The 18,219-nt window shown below is 47.6% G+C and overlaps 1 protein-coding gene across 1 annotated transcript; it reads right to left on the minus strand.

Moving 5' to 3' along the window:
* Nucleotides 1-1,525: 1,525 nt before the first annotated feature.
* SF1 (splicing factor 1) lies at nt 1,526-15,067 on the minus strand. Its single transcript, XM_063092832.1, is given in 14 exon segments — nt 1,526-1,981; nt 1,983-2,143; nt 2,909-3,091; nt 3,206-3,265; nt 3,609-3,882; nt 4,128-4,308; nt 5,343-5,450; nt 5,558-5,673; nt 5,765-5,948; nt 6,286-6,375; nt 6,577-6,729; nt 9,773-9,848; nt 12,837-12,965; nt 14,274-15,067. Coding segments are annotated over 14 exon segments (2,292 nt in total). The 5' UTR covers nt 14,674-15,067; the 3' UTR covers nt 1,526-1,804.
* Between the last annotated feature and the right edge of the window lie 3,152 nt (nt 15,068-18,219).

The raw sequence follows: 18,219 nt of genomic DNA on the forward strand, positions 1-18,219 counted from the left end.
AGACAGCCTAAGACCCTTTGCAAAAAAGTGCTCACAAAGCAGTTCGGGCACTTTATCTTGCCCCCAGCACTCCCCAAAGCCTGCAGTGCTGGCAGGCTGCAAGTCACCAGCAGAGAAAGAAAAAAGCTACTTGGCGGTTTTAATTTTAGCTGCTGTGCCTGATGGGCTGGATTAGTTGGCTTGACCTTTAGTGTTGATACCTCCCCAGGCCCAGGGCCTTAGTCAGGTGGCAGCTGCCAGGCACAAATCACAACTGGAGCTCATCAAATGTGGGGGTCCAAAGCCCAGGGAAAGGCCTTCAAAAGGACAGAGACTAGACATGAGGGGTAACCTAAGGAGGGGAGAATGTGGTTCTCGGCTATATTAACTAGTAAACAAGGGGGAGACAGTGGAGCCACCCACACACTCAGCTTCCACCACCAAAGCCACATGCAGGGAGGCAGGTGGTAAGCTTCCTTAATTAATGTCCCACAGTTTCACCCTAGGGCGAAGGGGAGGACTGAGGCCAGGTGCTGAACACAGGCAAGGTAACTTTGTTGTGGTGGCGGTTGAGGAGATTTAAGAGAAAGAAAATAAAAACACCCAGAAAACCACACTGCTCTTTTATTCAATGGAACATCCCCCCTTTAGTGCAGTGTTGAATCAAACACCGAAAAAAAAAGGCCAGAGAAATTTCTGCAGATAAACCAGTGAAGAGAATGCGCATTATACATTATTGTCAACATAATCACTCCATGAAGGGCGGGAAGGGGAAGAAGCAGAATGGAAAACAAGGGGCTCAAGCCCCTAGACACTGCAAAACATTCAGACATTTGGGACTAAAATAAAATGTTAACGTAAACCTTCCAGGAAGGGGAGGAGCAAATGGAGTCTGAGGCAGCCTAGGCTGTTGGGAGCACAAAGGGCTCCAGGCCGGCAGGTACGCCCGAGGCGGTTCAGGCTGTCCCCCTCACTGCTGGCAGGTGGGCCATGGTGGACATGGAGCACAGAACCTGGAGATGAACCCACCCTCAGCGACTTTACAAGATTCTCTTGACAAGAGTGGCAGACAGAAAACTCCAAACTTAAAAAAACCAAATATCTTTGGGGGTGGCTGTGAAACCTTGAAAAACATAGAACCAAGGGAACCCCCTGCTAGCCTGACATTAATGGCCAAAGCCTGTGCCTAAAGCCACTTGCTCCCCTCTCCTTGGCAAGGGGATGAGGAATGGAGAGAAGGGGAAGGAATCTAATTGAAGCAGAAGACCGGGGAGAGCATCTCCTTGGACGGAGTCTGAAGAAAGGAAGAGATAAGGAAATAACAAAGGAAAAAGAAAAAAATTAATAAAAATTTCACAATATGGAGCCAGCGTGTTCCGATTCCATCCACAAAAATAACTCAGGCTGCTTTGCCGAACCATCCTGTCCACCAGGGGCGCTGCTGAGGCTGTCTGCCTGGAAGGGTCACCAATGGGCGCGGAAAGTCCTCACTCTCATGGCTCGGGCCATCGCCGCCGCGGGGAGAGATCCTGGCGGCCCAGTTTTGGGAGAGGCAAAGGGAGTTGGGTGAGGAGAGAAAGAAGACAAAGACACTCGATGCTACAGGGCGCCAGGAGAGCCCAAGCTGGCGCCCCTACTACCACCTGCCCATTCCCCAGCGAGTCCTCAGTCGCTGGGCCCAGGCCGGTGCGTGCACACACACACATGCGTGCACACACAATCACATGCGTGCGTCCCAATGTCTGGCTCCATATGGTGAGGTTCGACATGTTTAAACGAGACCAATTCTCTCTATATATAATATATATTTTCTTAAAAAATGAGTCTAGTTCTGTGGTGGAGGCGGTGGGGGAGCTGGAGGCATCCCGAAGGGCGGCATGCCCGCCACCCCCATGCCCATCATGGTGACAAAGTTAGAAGGGTCCATGGGAGGCGGAGGAGGGGGGGGCGGGGCATACATCATGCCGGCGGAACCAGGTGGCGGAGGCGGCGGAGGGGGGGGGGGCCCCGGGTGGCAGAGGCGGCTGGACCCCGGGGGGCAGGGGCACCATAGTGGGGTTGCCTTGCATCTGAGGGGCTCCTGGAGAAGCTGCGGCAGCCGCCTGCTGCTGTTGCCATGGCGGGATGGACCCTGTGCCAGCGCTCGTGGTGGTAGTCGTCGTATCTGGGGTGGTAAAGAAGCCCAAGGTCACACGCGCGGGGGCACACCGCGGCTCTCTGCGGCTGCTGCCTTGGGACGGGGGCGAGGGGCGCCTGCTCCTTGCTTGGCATGCGGTACGGTGGTGGGGGGCGGGCGGGCGGGGCTGTCCTGGTGATGGGGAGTGGAGGGGTGGGCAGGACTACCCTGGGGTCAGCCTCGAGGTCTCTGGGCTTAACAGGGTAAGCCCTTTGTCACCAACGCCCCTGGAAGGGCTGAGGAGAAGGTACCAGACAAAAGAACCGGCTCTGACATCCCTCCGCCCAGCCGCCGCCGCCGCCGCCACCACCGAACGGCACATTCAACCTCAAGGCCACAGCTGCTCTCTCCCCACTGTCCGGTCCCACCTCTCAGTCTTCTCAGGCCCAATCACAGCCCTCTCCAGAGCATGCACCCCCTACCCCCGCCACTCTGGCCATTAGCATGAGGCTGGGGCCAGCTGGCAGCTCACTCAGCCTGTGACAGCCTGGACTTCTGGCACCCTACCTACAGTAACAGGCTCCCCTGCAGGCCCCCACAAATCTCTCCCCAGACACAACCACACCAAACATCAACTCTTCCCTCCAAGATGCCCCCCAGGCCAGGAGGCCCTTTCTGTTTACACCCCCAGCAGAGACAAGAGTCTCATTCCCAAGGTGCCTGCCTGCCTGTGAGCTGTGAGGCTCCATTTTCCTCTCAGTACCAACCCCACCATCCCACCCACCCCCAACGAGCCCACAACAGTTTACTCACTTTGCTGCCATGGCAAGGGGGTACTGGAAGCCATACTGCTGCTGGGCGGAGGGGGTGGTGGAGGCTGCTGCTGCTGCTGCTGCTGCCATGGGGGAAGAGGACCAGAGGGAGGGGGCGGGGGCTGCCCACTGGGAGGTGGCGGCGGCGGCGGCATCATGCCCATAGGCGGCGGCGGCATCATACCTGCAGGTACAGTGGAGGCAAAGGTGAGGCCTAAGGGAAGGAGAGGGATTTGGGCCACAGCCCCACTCATTCCCAGGCCTAGGTGAAGACCCCAAACAAAGAGACATCCATTACCTTTTCCTTGATGCAGGCGATAAACCCCAGAGCCCACAGGCGTACTTCCCAGGTACTGATCTTGATGGAAGTAAAGAGCAGGGACTTAGCAGGACATTTGAACTGGCCAAGGCAGACAGCCCCCCCACAGCTTCCTCAGTCCTATAGCTTGAGTCACTACCCTTACAAGAGCAGCTAGGAGAACCCTGTCTGTAAAGAGGCGAGTCTGTGCTTACTCCACGTAGAAGTCCCCCTGAATCAGAATGAAGTCTTGCTCCTTCTGAAGCCTGAGCCTTGGCAAGTCAGGCAGACCCAGTGCACCACCTAGCTAGCCACTCTGAGACCTGCTTCCAGTTTGTGGCAACCTGATATAAACCCTTGTTTACCCCAAAGCCCCAAGGTTTCTGGTCTGACACTTACTTACCCATGGGAGGAGGGCCATGGTGCCCAGGTGGGTGGGGGCCCTGGTTCATCGGTGGTGGTGGTGGCTGCATCCAAGGAGGTGGGGGTCCATTAGGGTTGTGCTGCATGGGATGTCCACCATGCCCACCTGTCAGGCTGGGTAATGGATGTGGGAAGCTGTGGGGGCCACCTCCAGGACCACCAGGACCACCTCCATGCATGCCATGGTAGGGCCGACTCTCTGAAGGGCCAGAATTCATCCAGGGTGGGCGGCTCTGGGTAGTGGACATGAGAGACTATGTGAGAGCATTTCCCGCCAATGTCCCTGCCTGCTCCCCTTGGTGGCAACACTGTTCTTCTGGCTATGCCACAGGAATAGAACACAAAGGCAGGGTCTCCCCAAAGTGGCCAGATATCCCGAAGAACAATGTTGCCAGCCAAGTCCATCAATCTGCTCAAACCAAAGCACTTGGCCATAGCTCCCAGTCTCAGCAGAAGAGAATGGGGAAGCCAGACCAAGAGAACCAGCTCTGAGGCTCACCGGTGGAGGTGGGTTGTTGGCAGGAGCAGCAGGCCGAGGCGCGCTGGCCAGGGGTGTGGTGGCAGGCCCAGAGGTGGAGCCCACAGATGCGGGGACAGGCGCTTCACCCAGCTCAGCCATGAGGGACAAATATTCTTTATCCATCCGTGCTTTATCCTGAGCTGACTGGGGGTCACCAGGCCTGAGGGGAAGGGAGACAAAGAGAAGAGAAAAAACTGATTAAAATAAAAAGCTTTTAACTCTAAAAAACTATATACAGAAAGTTCTGAAGAATTCAATCACCAGTTCATTTCTTTTTTTTTTCTTTTTTGGCTACTGGTCAGTACAGCACCATTTTCTTCCTTCCTCTTTTTTTTTTTTTTTTTTTTTAAAGATGACTGGTAAGGGGATCTTAACCCTTGGCTTGGTGTTGTCAGCACCACACTCTCCCAAGTGAGCTAACCAGCCATCCCTATATAGGGATCTGAACTCGTGGCCTTGGTGTTATCAGCACCTCTCCCCCAAATGAGCCACAGGCTGGCCCTCTCCGTTTCTTTCTAACCCCTTACTAGTCATGGCTCAAAACTGTCTTACCAGACCTTCGGGTCAGTGCCCATTTATTTATCTGGTATTATCATGCTCTCTCTGCCAGAGATGTACCTCCATGCTCTCTATAGCAGAGGTCCCAGGCTAAGAGAGCACAGGAGACCATCAGCACCAAACCCTCACCAGCCACAAAGGCACAGGGTCTCCCAACTCACAAATTTTATCAAATGCTACATTCCCAGTTTGAGGGAAGAAAAATCTATGCAAGACTGCAGTAACTGCAAGAAAGAACTTCTTCAACAAAGCTTTATATATATGCCACCCACAACAGAAAAGTTTTCATACTGAATGCTAATTCGCAACTGGCCAAAAATCTGTAGATTGGTCTTCTTGAACCAATCCTTAAGCAGCAAAGGTAGTAAAATGTAATATTAAGCCCCAGTAAAATCATTTACACCCAAAATGGAAGCTTCCAGTTTTCCTAGGCTTCAAGACAAACAATAAGATAGGGGTATTCTGTACAGGCTATTTCTAATCATCCTCAGCTTTAAATCACACCATTACAAACCACATTCACAGAAAGGATGTTTCTCTTGGGTCGATAAGATTAACCAGCAATCAATATGCTAAAAAGAGCTGTTCTGTACACCATGGGCTACCAGGAAACCACCAGAACCGCCAGCCTCTCACCTCTGGAATTTGCAATCTGAAGCAATATGGCCAGCCCCTCCACACTTGGTACACACTGTGGTATTGGTAATGCTGCGGGTCTCTGAACTCTGCCAAGGTCGTAAGATCCTGTCAAGGGAGGGGGAGAAAAAGTCAACTCAAGGGCTATGGACAATCTCTCTACCTCCATATGTTCTTCAGGTCTCTACACATTCTCCTCTGAAGTGTTCACATACCTGTTATCATCTTCCCGTAGGGTCCCATTCAAGCGAGCCAACTCCCGAAGCTGCATCTTTCGTAAATCATTCTGGTCCTCTGGGGTCTCAATACCCTGCTTCAGAATGTTTCTGATCTAGGGAAGACATTATGAACAGTTACACAAGTGCTTGGGGACACCGCCTAGCTTTCTGGCAAAAGGCTTCCTCTCTGAGCTCAACACTCACCTGTTCTACTGCTTTTTTGACATTCTCCATTGTATTGGCGGTGACCAGGGCATGAAGTGGCTCATCTTCCCCCGGCAACATCTGGCCATCTTTGCGCCCGACCTTCCCTTCCTTCACAGACCCTTTCCCCCGGATCATAATCTTGGCGTTGCACTCCTTCTCTATGTTCTTCAGGGTGTTCCCTCTACCAAAGGCAGAAAGGATGGACTTTATACCTGACACGCAAGTTCACACTCCAGAAGGGACAGATGCTGGGCTGACTAGGCACTGGTGGGGAACTGTAAGCACAGAGAGCTGGATTTTCCCACCAAGAGCTCCGTGATCTCTTAGTTAAGGTCAGCCACAGCGAACCTGAAGATCTGACTTCTCTGTAGTAAAATGGGGACGAGATTTTCTCACAGAAAGGCGTAAATCAGCCAAAGTAAATGTCCTACCAAAAACAACCAAGATGAGCCAATGGCACAAAAAGAAACCCCGAGGCTCTAAGGAATTCTCTATCACGAGGGATAGTAATTACTCACCTGGGCCCAATTAGCAGCCCTACAAAGTTGATTTCTGGATATTCATCTTGTGGAATCATGACTTTATCACTCACTCGTGTTGCTGGAGGTCTATGGAAGAAAAGACACTGACTCTGCACATTGCTGGGAGATGACACAGAAAACCAATAGCTCTTCTAGAACTAACCACTGATACCACGTGCTAATTACGGGTGATTTGGGGCAAGAGGTGAGCAGTACCAAAACTGTCCCTGCAGGTCACATATGATCTGCATGTGTTCTCATCCAAGCCGACCTGGCCCCTCTGCTTACTTGTAATCTGCAGGTGGCTTAAAATCAGGGTTGAGAGCAACCATCTCCGTGATCAGGTTGTGCCGCTCCTCTTCAAGCTTTTTGCGGGTGCGGAACTCTCGGGTATTAAGGCGCTTCCCCTCGCTATTGTAGATGGGCTCAGGGGAAGGGGACCTGTGGGAAACAGACCCCCGTCACTGCTCTGCTCCCACTTCTCTCATACCCACACGGATTACAACAAGTCTTTCCCAGCCCCTCTGCCTCTCAGACCCTAGCACAACACTCTTCGGAGGAACCGACCATAACGTGTGTTACTCAAGATCGTGTGGAATGGGGAGATGAAAGCTGGCTTAGCCTTAGGGGAACTGAGGTGTGTGTGAGAAAGGAAAAAAATGGTTTTACTTCTTAAAGTGATGAGAGGAGGAAAAAAAGTCTGTCCTTTGGGGGGAATCTTTGGACTACACATAAGTGGCAAGGACAGTTATCATCCTCTGGAGTCTTCTTGAGAAATATGGATTTTCTTTCATTTGAAAAAAATTACATTATCACAACTTTATGAACCACAGAAAACCCAAGTTTATTTAAGCAAAATGCTATAACTCTTGGAGAGCTCATGCCCTATCAGGAAGAGCGTCTGTACCCCTAACACATAGTATGAGCTCTTTAAACCCAATGCGACTGGGACTCAAGGCTACTGCAGCTATTTGGCCCCCACAATGGAGAGAAATGATTCAAGGCTTCATCTTTGCTTTTCCTTCAATGGCCTGGCTGGCTGTGTCCAAGGCCCAGGAGACAACCTGTTTTCTGGCTGTTCGAGGTTAGGGAGTCTGGGTAGAGAAAAACGTTAACGTGCTAAAGCAGCTTCTGAGAGAGGCTGCAAATGCAGATTTGGTCAATTACTTGTCTAGGGTCTGAACCTGCAAACAGCAAGGGGAAAACCTATGATTCTCCGCCAGAGTTTACAAGTCCAGAAAGCAGATTTTCTCTCTCTCATTTTTTAAGGAGTAAAATGCTGTTGCTACAAGTAAAAAAGTAGTAATGATAAAATGGTCAGTTTACCACAGCTGGATTTTGCGGTAATAAAAAAAAAAGAGAAGTTACACTCCTAGAATTCTGAGTTAAGATTACAAAAAGGACCATAACTTGATATTCTGAATCAAAATTTAGTAGCAGCTGCAAGAAGGGAAGAGACCATCTGGATCAGGTTATTAAAAAAAACATCCTGAAAGTAGTCAAGACTCCTATACCCTTGGTTTAGTTGAGAGAACCTTGCCTAGTTGGAGAGCAAGGACTGAACTCGGCTGCTCCCACTGTCTTCAGCCTAAAGGGAACCATGTCATACCACGTTACACACACGATGGAATAAAAGGTCAGGTTTGTTCATGACTAATGACGGCTAAATGACACCTCCGTATCTAGCATTTGTATAAACTGTTAGCACAATCCAGTAATAGTGAACAAAAGCAAACGTACCCCAGCTCATTTGACTACCATTTTATACATTTAAGACTATCATCTTATACAATTAAGTCTACGACAAATTTTAAAACATTTTTAACTGTGCAAGTTAAGCAACATCAAAATATCATGAAGTGGCTTATTTTTGAGATGTACCTTTTTAAGAAATATTCTTATTAACATAAACTCATGCATTTCCCTCCAACCTGGGCTCAAAAGCAAGACCAATCAGGCATTAGGGCCTCTTTCAAACTGAATACAAGGGAGGAAAAACCCCACTCTGGCTTTATTTCTAACATTCTTTACATTTCTAATTCCCACCCCATAGCTGTCTAGAATTAATCATTCCTGGCTCATCACCAAAACAAGTTTTACCAGTACCAAACTGGCCATTTAATGGCCTCACAACAGTTAACCTCTTCCCCAATTGTGGAAGTGAAAGGCAAAAGCCAATACTCTAGAGGTTACACTGGCCCGACTTCACCTCGAATAGGCATTGGACAGATCAACTAAATTCTAATCCCAGCATTCCAGGAAACACAGAAGGTTTGTTAAAAATTCAACCTTTGGAGGAATTGCCTGGTAACCTGTAGACATATAAAATGGAAAAGGCCAAAAAGGCACTAACCAGTTGTGGTCTATAATCTACAATGTTAATTTTATTAAAAAATCTTCAAATCAAAAAAATATAAAACAACACAACTCTCCAACCAAAATTTGCTGGTAAAAATATAACTAATAAGTAAAATTAAAGAGTCCATATGGAGAAATAAGGAAGTTAATTTGTTTCCTGGCAAAGGGCAATAGAAAAATGCATAAGTGAATGACTTCTAAAGCCATTACATCATCTTCCTGATTTAATGAGCTAGTAATTGGGCAACAAAAGCCAAAAACTACTTTTTAAGGCAAAGTCTTTTCAACTATGCTGCATGCACTAAGAAAAACTTCAGTGACAGGCTTATTGCCTTTCTATTAAATGACCAGATTTAAGCTGTTCAGAGATCAGCCAATAAAATTCCAGTTTAAAAAGATCATCTCTCACATCAACTTTTTACTTTTCAGAGATAAGAAAAATTGTAAACTGAAATGACATGACCACAGCTGTTAGAGATCTGCACTCTCTTTAAAAAAAAAAAAAAAAAAAAAAAGTCTAGGGTTGGTTGCTTGCCTTCCCAAAACAGGTGAGAATATTCTGGCCCCTCCCAACACCCCCAGGCAATGGCCAAGGCTGAAAATGAACTGGCAGTGAAGGAAGTTGGTTAGAAATCTCATCTGATTTTTAAAACCATCTCAAAACCATTAGCAGGAAGACTCAGCAATGAGCGGACCAGAGTTTCTGGCCTGCTCAAATTCAGTGATGCTCAAAAATATTCTCAATCCCTGCATCGTGTACCTGTGAGAAAAACTCTACCCCCTGGGCTTTCAGCCAAAGCAGGTACTGAAAAGGCAGGTTAAGGGGCCACACCTCACTGTCCTTACAGATGGGAAAATCAGATTAAAATCTACATGCTTACCAATTGGAAACCAGTTGTCCATTTTCCTGTAACTTTTTATTTTCCTAAAATTAAGTTTCATTCCAATTTTCTAACTGTTGACTGACCACATATATTGCTAATTAAACCCTAGTCCCCAAAATGGTCAGAGTACCAGTTGTCTTAGTAGGATTTATATTGAACTGACACAATATGTTGCCACCAGTAAAACGTATTGAGAAAAAGGTAAAAGCGTTACTGTCAGCTGGTTAAAACTGTTTCCCAACCTGTCCTCAGGGTTAGGGGGGATGCCCAGGTCTCCTGTGCGCAGTTTACGAGTCAGGTCTTCTATCTGCAGTTGCACTGGAAGAAACCAGGTTAGGAAAGAAAAAAAGGATGGAAAAAAGACAATGTTACCAAAAAACATCTCAAATCTCAACAATAAGCATGAAGAACTCGGAGACTTTGAAAGGGACGACTGATCAGTGAACACATTGAGGCAAAAACCCCTAACCACCTACTGGCAGGAGTCCACTTACATCTATAGGTATTTTTCACTTCAAAATGGTTATTACTTAAGGAAGCAAACAGTTTGTTGGAAGAGGGGTTAGCAGTAAAGACTGTTCACTAAGGCTAACATCAAAGCAATTATTAAGAGGTATTTCACCTCTCCCTCCCCACCAAGGCTTGCTTACAATTGGCACCGAGAACCAAAAACCGTGCATGCTATCACCAATACTCAATTCTCAAATTATTTGAGAGCAAGACTTGAGAGTTTTTTCTTCATTAAATATTAAACATAGCCTAAAATGAGACTCAATTAACATGGGACAAAGAAAAATACCAGTTTAGCAAACAAAGATCACTTTCACTAATACCAGGCTTAAAATTCCTTAAACAAATATTTAACCAATTTAACACCTTACAGATATTTGCACATATTCTTTCTGTACAACCAGATCCATACTAGTGAGTCTCCCAATACCTGCAACTTTTATTCAAGTAGTAAATCACAAACCATATTTCTTAATATACCAGTAATCACAGATGCTAGGAACCTTTTTTCAGACTTGCTATTAATGTGGGGAGCAGGTGTGCAGATGGGAAGTGTGGGTCAAGGAGAAATGTATGGGGCCTTCAGATCTGTACCAATGAGGCTGTACGTGAAAAAGAGAGATGAGGGTTTCACAAAAGCTGCCAGTGATTCCAGGAAAATATTACACAGCTGATTTTCCAAGATAATGGGAACTGCAGAGCCAAAGCGGCTTTCTTCAACGTGCTGAATAACCACCTGTTTCTTACCTTTATAGCACCTGAGAGTTCTGAGCAAAAACGCTATTAAGAGTAAGTCTTATTGGGTTGGGTTAAAATTGAGTTGGTTCCACAACTGGATTCATGCATGTCTAACCCAAGATACCTTAGGAGTTTCAAACATAACCCCGCAGGGCTATTCCACACCCCCACGTTAAGACCCTGAAAAAATGAAAATCCATCAATATCAAAAGAAGATATCACGGGCACTCTAGACAAGGCAGTGTGTACCATGGGAGATAAAAGATTACAAGACACACGGCTCCCCAAGCTCCTTAATGCCAGAAAAGATACAACTCTGCGGTGGAGTATTAAGCTCAACACCACCATAAAGGGGCATAGGACTATGCGGGTGTGAGGTCAGATCTGAGTAAATAGCTGGTACTAAAAATTAAATCAAGGGGCCAGCCCGTGGCTCACTTGGGAGAGTGTGGTGCTCGTAACACCAAGTCAAGGGTAAAGATCCCCTTACTGGTCATCTTTAAAAAAATAAAAAGGTCACTCCCTTCAGTGGAGTGGAGACCTATACCAGCCTCTGTTTTGACACTGTATCTACTTTGATTATAACTATAAATAGAGGGCCAGCGTGTGGCTCACTTGGGAAAGTGTGGTGCTGATAACACCAAGGCCATGCGTTGGGATCCCTATATAGGGATGGCTGGTTAGCTGACTTTGGAGAGCGTAGTGCTGACAACACCAAGTCAAGGGTTACCCTTCCAGTCATCTTTAAAAAAAAAAAGAAACTACAAATAGCCCTTAGGGCCCACTGCATTAACCAGCCCTCCATAGGAGGAGAAACAGAGTTAATAAAGAATAAGTTTGTTCTCCCCATTTTCTAAGTCTGCTTGTGTCCTTGGGATATCACTCCACTAGGGGTATTTCACAAGGTTGTAATACGAGCCATAATAAGGGCAGGGGTGGGAATAGACAGAACAGTGGGGAAAGAAAAAACGTTAGCAGTACTGTGAAAAGAAGATAGCCAACTCCAATGTCTCAAAGTTCTCAGCAGTCTAAAAACAGGAGATTAAGACCCTCAAGAATAAGAACATGCCGGCCTTGAAGTGTTTTGTTTGTGAAGGCTACAACCTCACGAGCCTAGGAGGTCTTTGCTCTATTTTCCTCGAAAGGGGATGTTTATTTGGTTAGCAGGAAATGTTTATCGAGTGAACTTTTCTGAGACAGCTGCATAGGTATAAAAGGTAAAATTTACATTAAATACCTTTTTTTTTTAAACAACAAAAAAATAATTTTGAGGTTAATTTCAATTCCACCGTGAACAGTCATTCTTAATTTTTGAAATTTCCCAACAGATAAGATCTTTTATCCTACCACCTCATTCCATATCCAAGCAGTACCCCTTTCCCAGCAGAATTCCTTAGTAGTAAATACAAGAGCCTTCATTTTAAAACAGCTCTCCAAAGACCAAACCAGAAAAAGATGCTGAAGGTAAGGTTAAATTCAACAAAATGATAAGGGGTGAACTATAAACACACTTTCAGAACCACTTTTTGTTCAAACTGAGTTTTTTTTTTCCTTTCCTTTCAGATAGTACCTACAAAAATAAAAGACCACATTTCAGGGGAAGAGAGAAATAGAAAATTATGGTGAAAGGTCATGCTGCGAAAAAGGTACTTGGTTTACAATACCTGCAGTGTTCTCCACTGGGGCCTGTCCAGGGAGGCAGATGACACTCACCTACCTCATCAACTGGCAATGAACAGCAGCTGAAAAGGTTGGGCTGCTGGACTGGGGACTATTCTCACTCCTAAGTGGGCCCCTCTACCTTCCTGGCATTCATGGAGAACACTGCTGTTATGAACAGACCAAAACAAGGAGCTGCAAATGCAGGACTCACTGAGCAAAAACTGACGAATATGTCAAAGTTGTGAAAGTACACCTGACCATATCTTGTCTCAAAAACAAAACAAAAAACCCACCAAACTAAAATTTCAAACTTTCAACCAAAAGAAATATCGCTCAATCACTCAGAATAAACAGTAACAATCTGAAAATGCATTAGGATACAGAACGTGTATTTACCTATATAAGCTCTTTCTTGCTCCCGAGTAAGTCCAGGGGGAATAACTGTAGGCATTCCTGGAATCACTGTCTTTTGTTCCATTGTGTCTTGGTTCCAACGGCTCCTCTTCCGCTTCTTACTTGGGAAGTCTAAAGGCAGACAAAGTCAATCAGACGGAAATACAAACCAACAGAGTAACTACCAATAGTTAAGATATTACACGGAATGTCAGCAGGCCGTGAAAGTGAAAACTTGACCTAAAATCTAAACAGCAACGGATGAAAAACAAACTTCAGAGATCAGAGATTAAAACATATGGCCACTACAAGGATACCTGGTCCTGGATCAGGAAAGTCACATTTATAATATTTGTCTAGAGAAACTCTGTAAATTATGTAAACAACGTAACAAATCTTAATGCATAAGAGTTCAAAGAGTGAAGCCATGAATGCCTTGAAAGCCCCAGAGGAGACAAGCATAGATTGAAGAATCACAAACAGGTCTGGAAAGCAGAATTGTATTGGGGGACTGCTGACTCCGCCCACTTCCACCACACTCACCAGTCACCTTTCTAAAAGGTACCAGAACACAAAAAAATCTATCTTTACACATTAGTAAGCGCGGGGGGGGCGGGGGGGGAATTCTTCAACGAGATCATCCTTTCCTTTATGAGTTTCGCCAAGATGGGCATTCAATTTTCCTGGCCAGCTGGACACTGTCTGAACTCTTAAAGATTTTATCAAAAATTCAACAAAGAATAAGCTATGAGAGTAGCCAAATCCTCCTTCCCCGATACAAAGGTAGAAACTCCCTACATTTACTACAAGTTATTCTACTTTCCAAGTGATACACGCCCGGAGGCAAAGGAAAGCTCTCTACGGCAGTACGGGGGAAGCGGGTCACACCGAGAACGGAGTAAGCCAAGGGAGGTTCGGAAAAACACAATTCCCTCCCCCAAAAGACCAGACCAAACCATCACCTGAAGCCTTCCAACCTCACCCCTTCTCTGTACTGAAAACCCTGTCTTAACTGCAAAAATAGTGGAGCGATGCTTGATATTTTTGTCTCCCTTTCAGACTCCTCTAAGTCCAGGAAGGAAGCCGCTCCACGTTATCAGCTGACCCTATCACGCCCTCGTAGCACGCACACCCTGGGCCAGCCCGCTGGAGCCCCAACAGGGACCCCCAGGTTTTAGACTAGCGCCGCACAACCCGGTCACCTCACTGCGCCTGCGCACAGCACGCCACCTCCCACCCTGTCTCCCTCCCCAGCGGGCATGCGCACTCCAGGCCCCAAGAACCCGGCCGCGCGCGCCCTAGGGCGCCTCTGCCCGGGCCCTCCCGTGCGCGCGCGCGCGCGCGCCCGGGCCGCGTGCAGCCGTCGTCGCCGCCGCCGCGCGCCCCTCAGCCGGCCGGGCCCGTCCGCGCGACGCCTCTCGCGCTCTCGGCCCGACTCACCTCCTCCGCCGCCGGCCGGGCCCGGCTGCTGGTCCTGACGCGGCGGCTGGGGTGGCGGCAGCGGCTGCGGCGGCGACATGCGCTGGTAGAGCGGCGGCTGCGGCGGCGGGTACGAGGCGCCCGGGGACGGGGACGGCGGCGGAGGCGGCGGCGGTTGCTGGGGAGGCGGGGGGGGCGGCGGCGGAGGCGGCGGCGGCAGCGCCGCGAAGGGGAAGGCCGCGGTCAGGGCCCCCATCGAGGCCACAGGCGGGGGCGGCGGCGGCCCGGGCGCCAGCAGCCCCGCCCCAGGCCCGGGCGCAGGCGGAGGCCCCGGCTCGAAGCCCCCTTTGGGCCCGGGAAGGGGCGGGAGGCCGGGGGGGCCCAGCTTACCCAGCGGCGTGGCGTTCGCTCCGGTCGCCATAGCGCCCCTGGGGACCGGCGCCGGCGGCTCCTTTTCCTCGGCGGCGGCGGCTTCTCCTTCACGAACCTTCCGGGGGGAGGGGATCCGACTGCGCTGCTGCGGAGCGCGCGGAGCCCGTCCTCTCACGCGGCGGGCGGCGGCGGCGCGAGACGCACAAGGAGGGAGGAGAGAGGGCGCCACGGGGGCGGGCCGGGGGCGGCCGGGCCGGGGCCTGGATTGGGCCGGGCAGTGGCGGGGGGCCGGGATCGGCGGCCTCTGATTGGCGGAGCCTTAGTTCTTCTCGATGTGCGCTGGGATTGGGCGAACCGTTAGGCCAGGCGAAGAAATGGCGGCGGAGCCCGGCGAGCGAAGAGACGTCGCAGCGCGCACTTCGTTTGTTACTGCGCGAACTAAGCTCCGAGTCCAGAAAGCAGGAGATAGGGTGGGGCAAACTCTGTGACGTAAGGACGAAGAGCCTTCCCATTGGCTGCAATTGTTGGAGTCAATCAATATCGGTTGCGTCGCAGTGTCCTGGGATTGGCTGTCGCTGGTTGGAGCCTTTTCCTACTCCCCTCCCTCAGGGAGTACTTTCGCCGGGATTAAACGAGAAGTGACGGCGGAAAAGCCCAGGACGGAACGACATTTATTGTGGGGGGCGGGAAGGCATGGAGCCGGAAGTGCGCGTGCGTAGAAGGGGCAAGGCTGCCTCTTGCCCTTTTCCCTTCTCCATCGGCCCTCGGGTCAGGTGCGGCAGCCCTTAGTGACGTCAATCGTCGTTTCCGTGGTAACCCGGAACCGTGGGGGCGGGACCCTCGAAGGGGCGGGCAGACGCCAGATAACCGGATCCGTTTGCGCTGCAGGTAAAAAAGGACTTCCTGTAGTTTTTGAAAAACATTAAATGTCACCCAAAAACGCTATAAAATAGAGTGGTCTTATTGAAGGATTTAAAACAATATCTGAACCGATGGGACAACACGAAATCTTAAAGATAACAGTAGTAAATTCTGAAATTACTTTACAAATAGAATTCATTTCCATTGGAATCCCAAAGGGGTTGGTGGGGACTTGAATAAATGATCTTGAAATAGGGGGGCTGAGCGGTTAGGTCAATTGGTTAGAGCGTGGTGCTGGTAACACCAAGGTTCAGCGTTTGATCCCTGCACCGTCCAGTCGCGAAAAACAACAGAAAATTATCTTAAAATCATAAAATAACTGAAACTAGCAAGAAAAGTTGTAATCGAGACAGGAGGAGCTTGCCTTTCCAAATAATAAACACAGTATATAAAACAATAATGAAGTAATATGATGTTGTTGCAGGAAACACAAATTAGTGCAACAGAATAGAATCCGAAAATAGATTACCCTTATACTGGTAGAAATACCACATAGGTGATATTTCAATTCAGTAAGGAAAGGATGATTTAGTTAATAAATGGTGTAGAGTCTAAATCTAAACAACAAAACATTTTTTTTTTTTTTTTTTTAAAGATGACCGGTAAGAGGATCTTAACTCTTGACTTGGTGTGGTCAGCACCACGCTCACCCAGTGAGCAAACCGGCCATCCGTATATGGGATCCGAACCCGGGGCCTTGGTGTTATTAGCACCGCACTCTCCCGAGTGAGCCACGGGCCGGCCCCTAAACAACAAAACATTTAGAATACAATTTAGGTGACTGTAAGGGTAATCTATAGGTTGAGAGACTACAAAAACAAGAAAATTCACACTACAATGAAAAGGTATATAATCGTCCTTCAGTATCCTTTTAGGATTGGTTCCAGGACCTCCCCCAGATACCAAAATCTGAGGATGCTCAAGTCCGTCATAATAAAATGGCATAGTGATTGTGTATTACCTAAACATCCTTTAAATCATCTTACAACAGCTAATGTGTTCAATCCCTGTACCAGCCAGCTGCCTCACCCTGCCAAAAAAATGGCTAATGCCAAAAAAATGGCTAATGCAATGTAAATGCTATGTAAGTAGTTGTTATCTATATTTTTCAGGGAATAATGATAAAAAAAAAAAAAGTCTGCACATTTTCAGTACAGATGCATCTTTTTTCCTAATTTGATCTGTGGTTTAATCCACAGACATGGAGGGCTAACTCTACTTGATTACCAAAAAAGTAAATAAAAGTGCATATTAAAATCAAATCAAGGGGCCAGCCTGTGGCTCACTCGGGAGAGCGTGGTGCTGATAACACCAAGGTCCAGGATTTGATCCCTGTACGTAGCCAGCTGCCAAAAAAAAAAAAAAAACTTAGCAAAGAATAGGAATGGGCTTGTCCCAGAAGAGCAAATCCAAATAGTCAAGAAACATGAAAGGATGTGCAACCTGCCAACAGTGGTTTGAATGTGTCCCCCAAAGTTCATATGTTAGAAAGTTAATCTCCAATGCAACAGTGTTGAGAGGTGGGACCTTTAAGAGGTGATTAGGTCATGAGGACCCTCAGGAATGGATTAATGCCATTATTACAGGATAATAGAAAGAGTTCTACCTCTTCCCCCTCCCACAGCACTCTTTTGCCCCTCTGCCTTCCGCCATGGGATGAAGCAGCAAGAAGGCCCACACCAGATACAGGTCCCTCAACCTTGGACTTCTCAGCCTCCAGCACCCTCAGAAAAAGATCTCTGTTCTTTATGAATTACCCAGATCAGGTGTTCTTTTACAGCAGCACAAAATGGACTAAGACCCCCTCCCGTCAGGAAAGTGCAAATTAAGATGACAGTGAGGAATCTCTTTGTCAAAATAGCAAAAAATAAATGTGCTGACACCTACTACTGTGAATTTCTTTCTTGGAAAGCATTCTGTTGTCTATAAAAGTTGTACCTCCTTTCCAAAACAACCCTTTAATCCAGCATCCACTCCTGGGTTATTGCCCCCAAACAAGGCATGTGATTATATAATAGTTCAAAGTCTTCTACTGCAATTACTGCAGCATTATTTGTAGTGGCAAAAACCTGGAAACAGTGAATTTCAATCAGTATACGGTTTCTTTTATTTTTATTTTTTTTTGGCAGCTGACCAGTACAGAGATCAAACCCTGGACCTTAGTGTTACCAGCACAACACTCTGACTAACCGAGCTAACAGGCCAGCCCCTCCGTCAATATGTGAATGGTTGAACAATAGTCCATAACCTGGACTATTAGGCAGCCTTGAAAAGCTATTAATCCATATCAACTGACGTAGAGTGACTTCTGTGCTGTATGGTTATTGAATGAGCAGAGAAATATGTATTACGTTATCTTGGTTTTGCAAGACTATCTAACCCCGTATATGTGTACACACTTCCATGTGAAATATGAGTATAGAAAAGCTATGGAAGGATACCCAGCATATTCCCTGCCATAGGAGAGGGAAACAGGTAACTGGAAATTATCCCAATACATCTTAAGAACCCAACGTATTTTTCAAATATGCTTCATACTTTTTTAAAATGTATGATATCCCATTTATACAGCCTTATATAACTGTACTTGCATAGGCAGAAAAAAATGCATTGACAGAAAGATCACCAAATTTCTACTGGTGAGATCTCAGGTAATTTTTACTTTTCCTCCTAT

Source organism: Cynocephalus volans, chromosome 4, assembly GCF_027409185.1.
Source record: "Cynocephalus volans isolate mCynVol1 chromosome 4, mCynVol1.pri, whole genome shotgun sequence".
In the NCBI taxonomy this organism is placed as follows: Eukaryota; Metazoa; Chordata; class Mammalia; order Dermoptera; family Cynocephalidae; genus Cynocephalus; species Cynocephalus volans.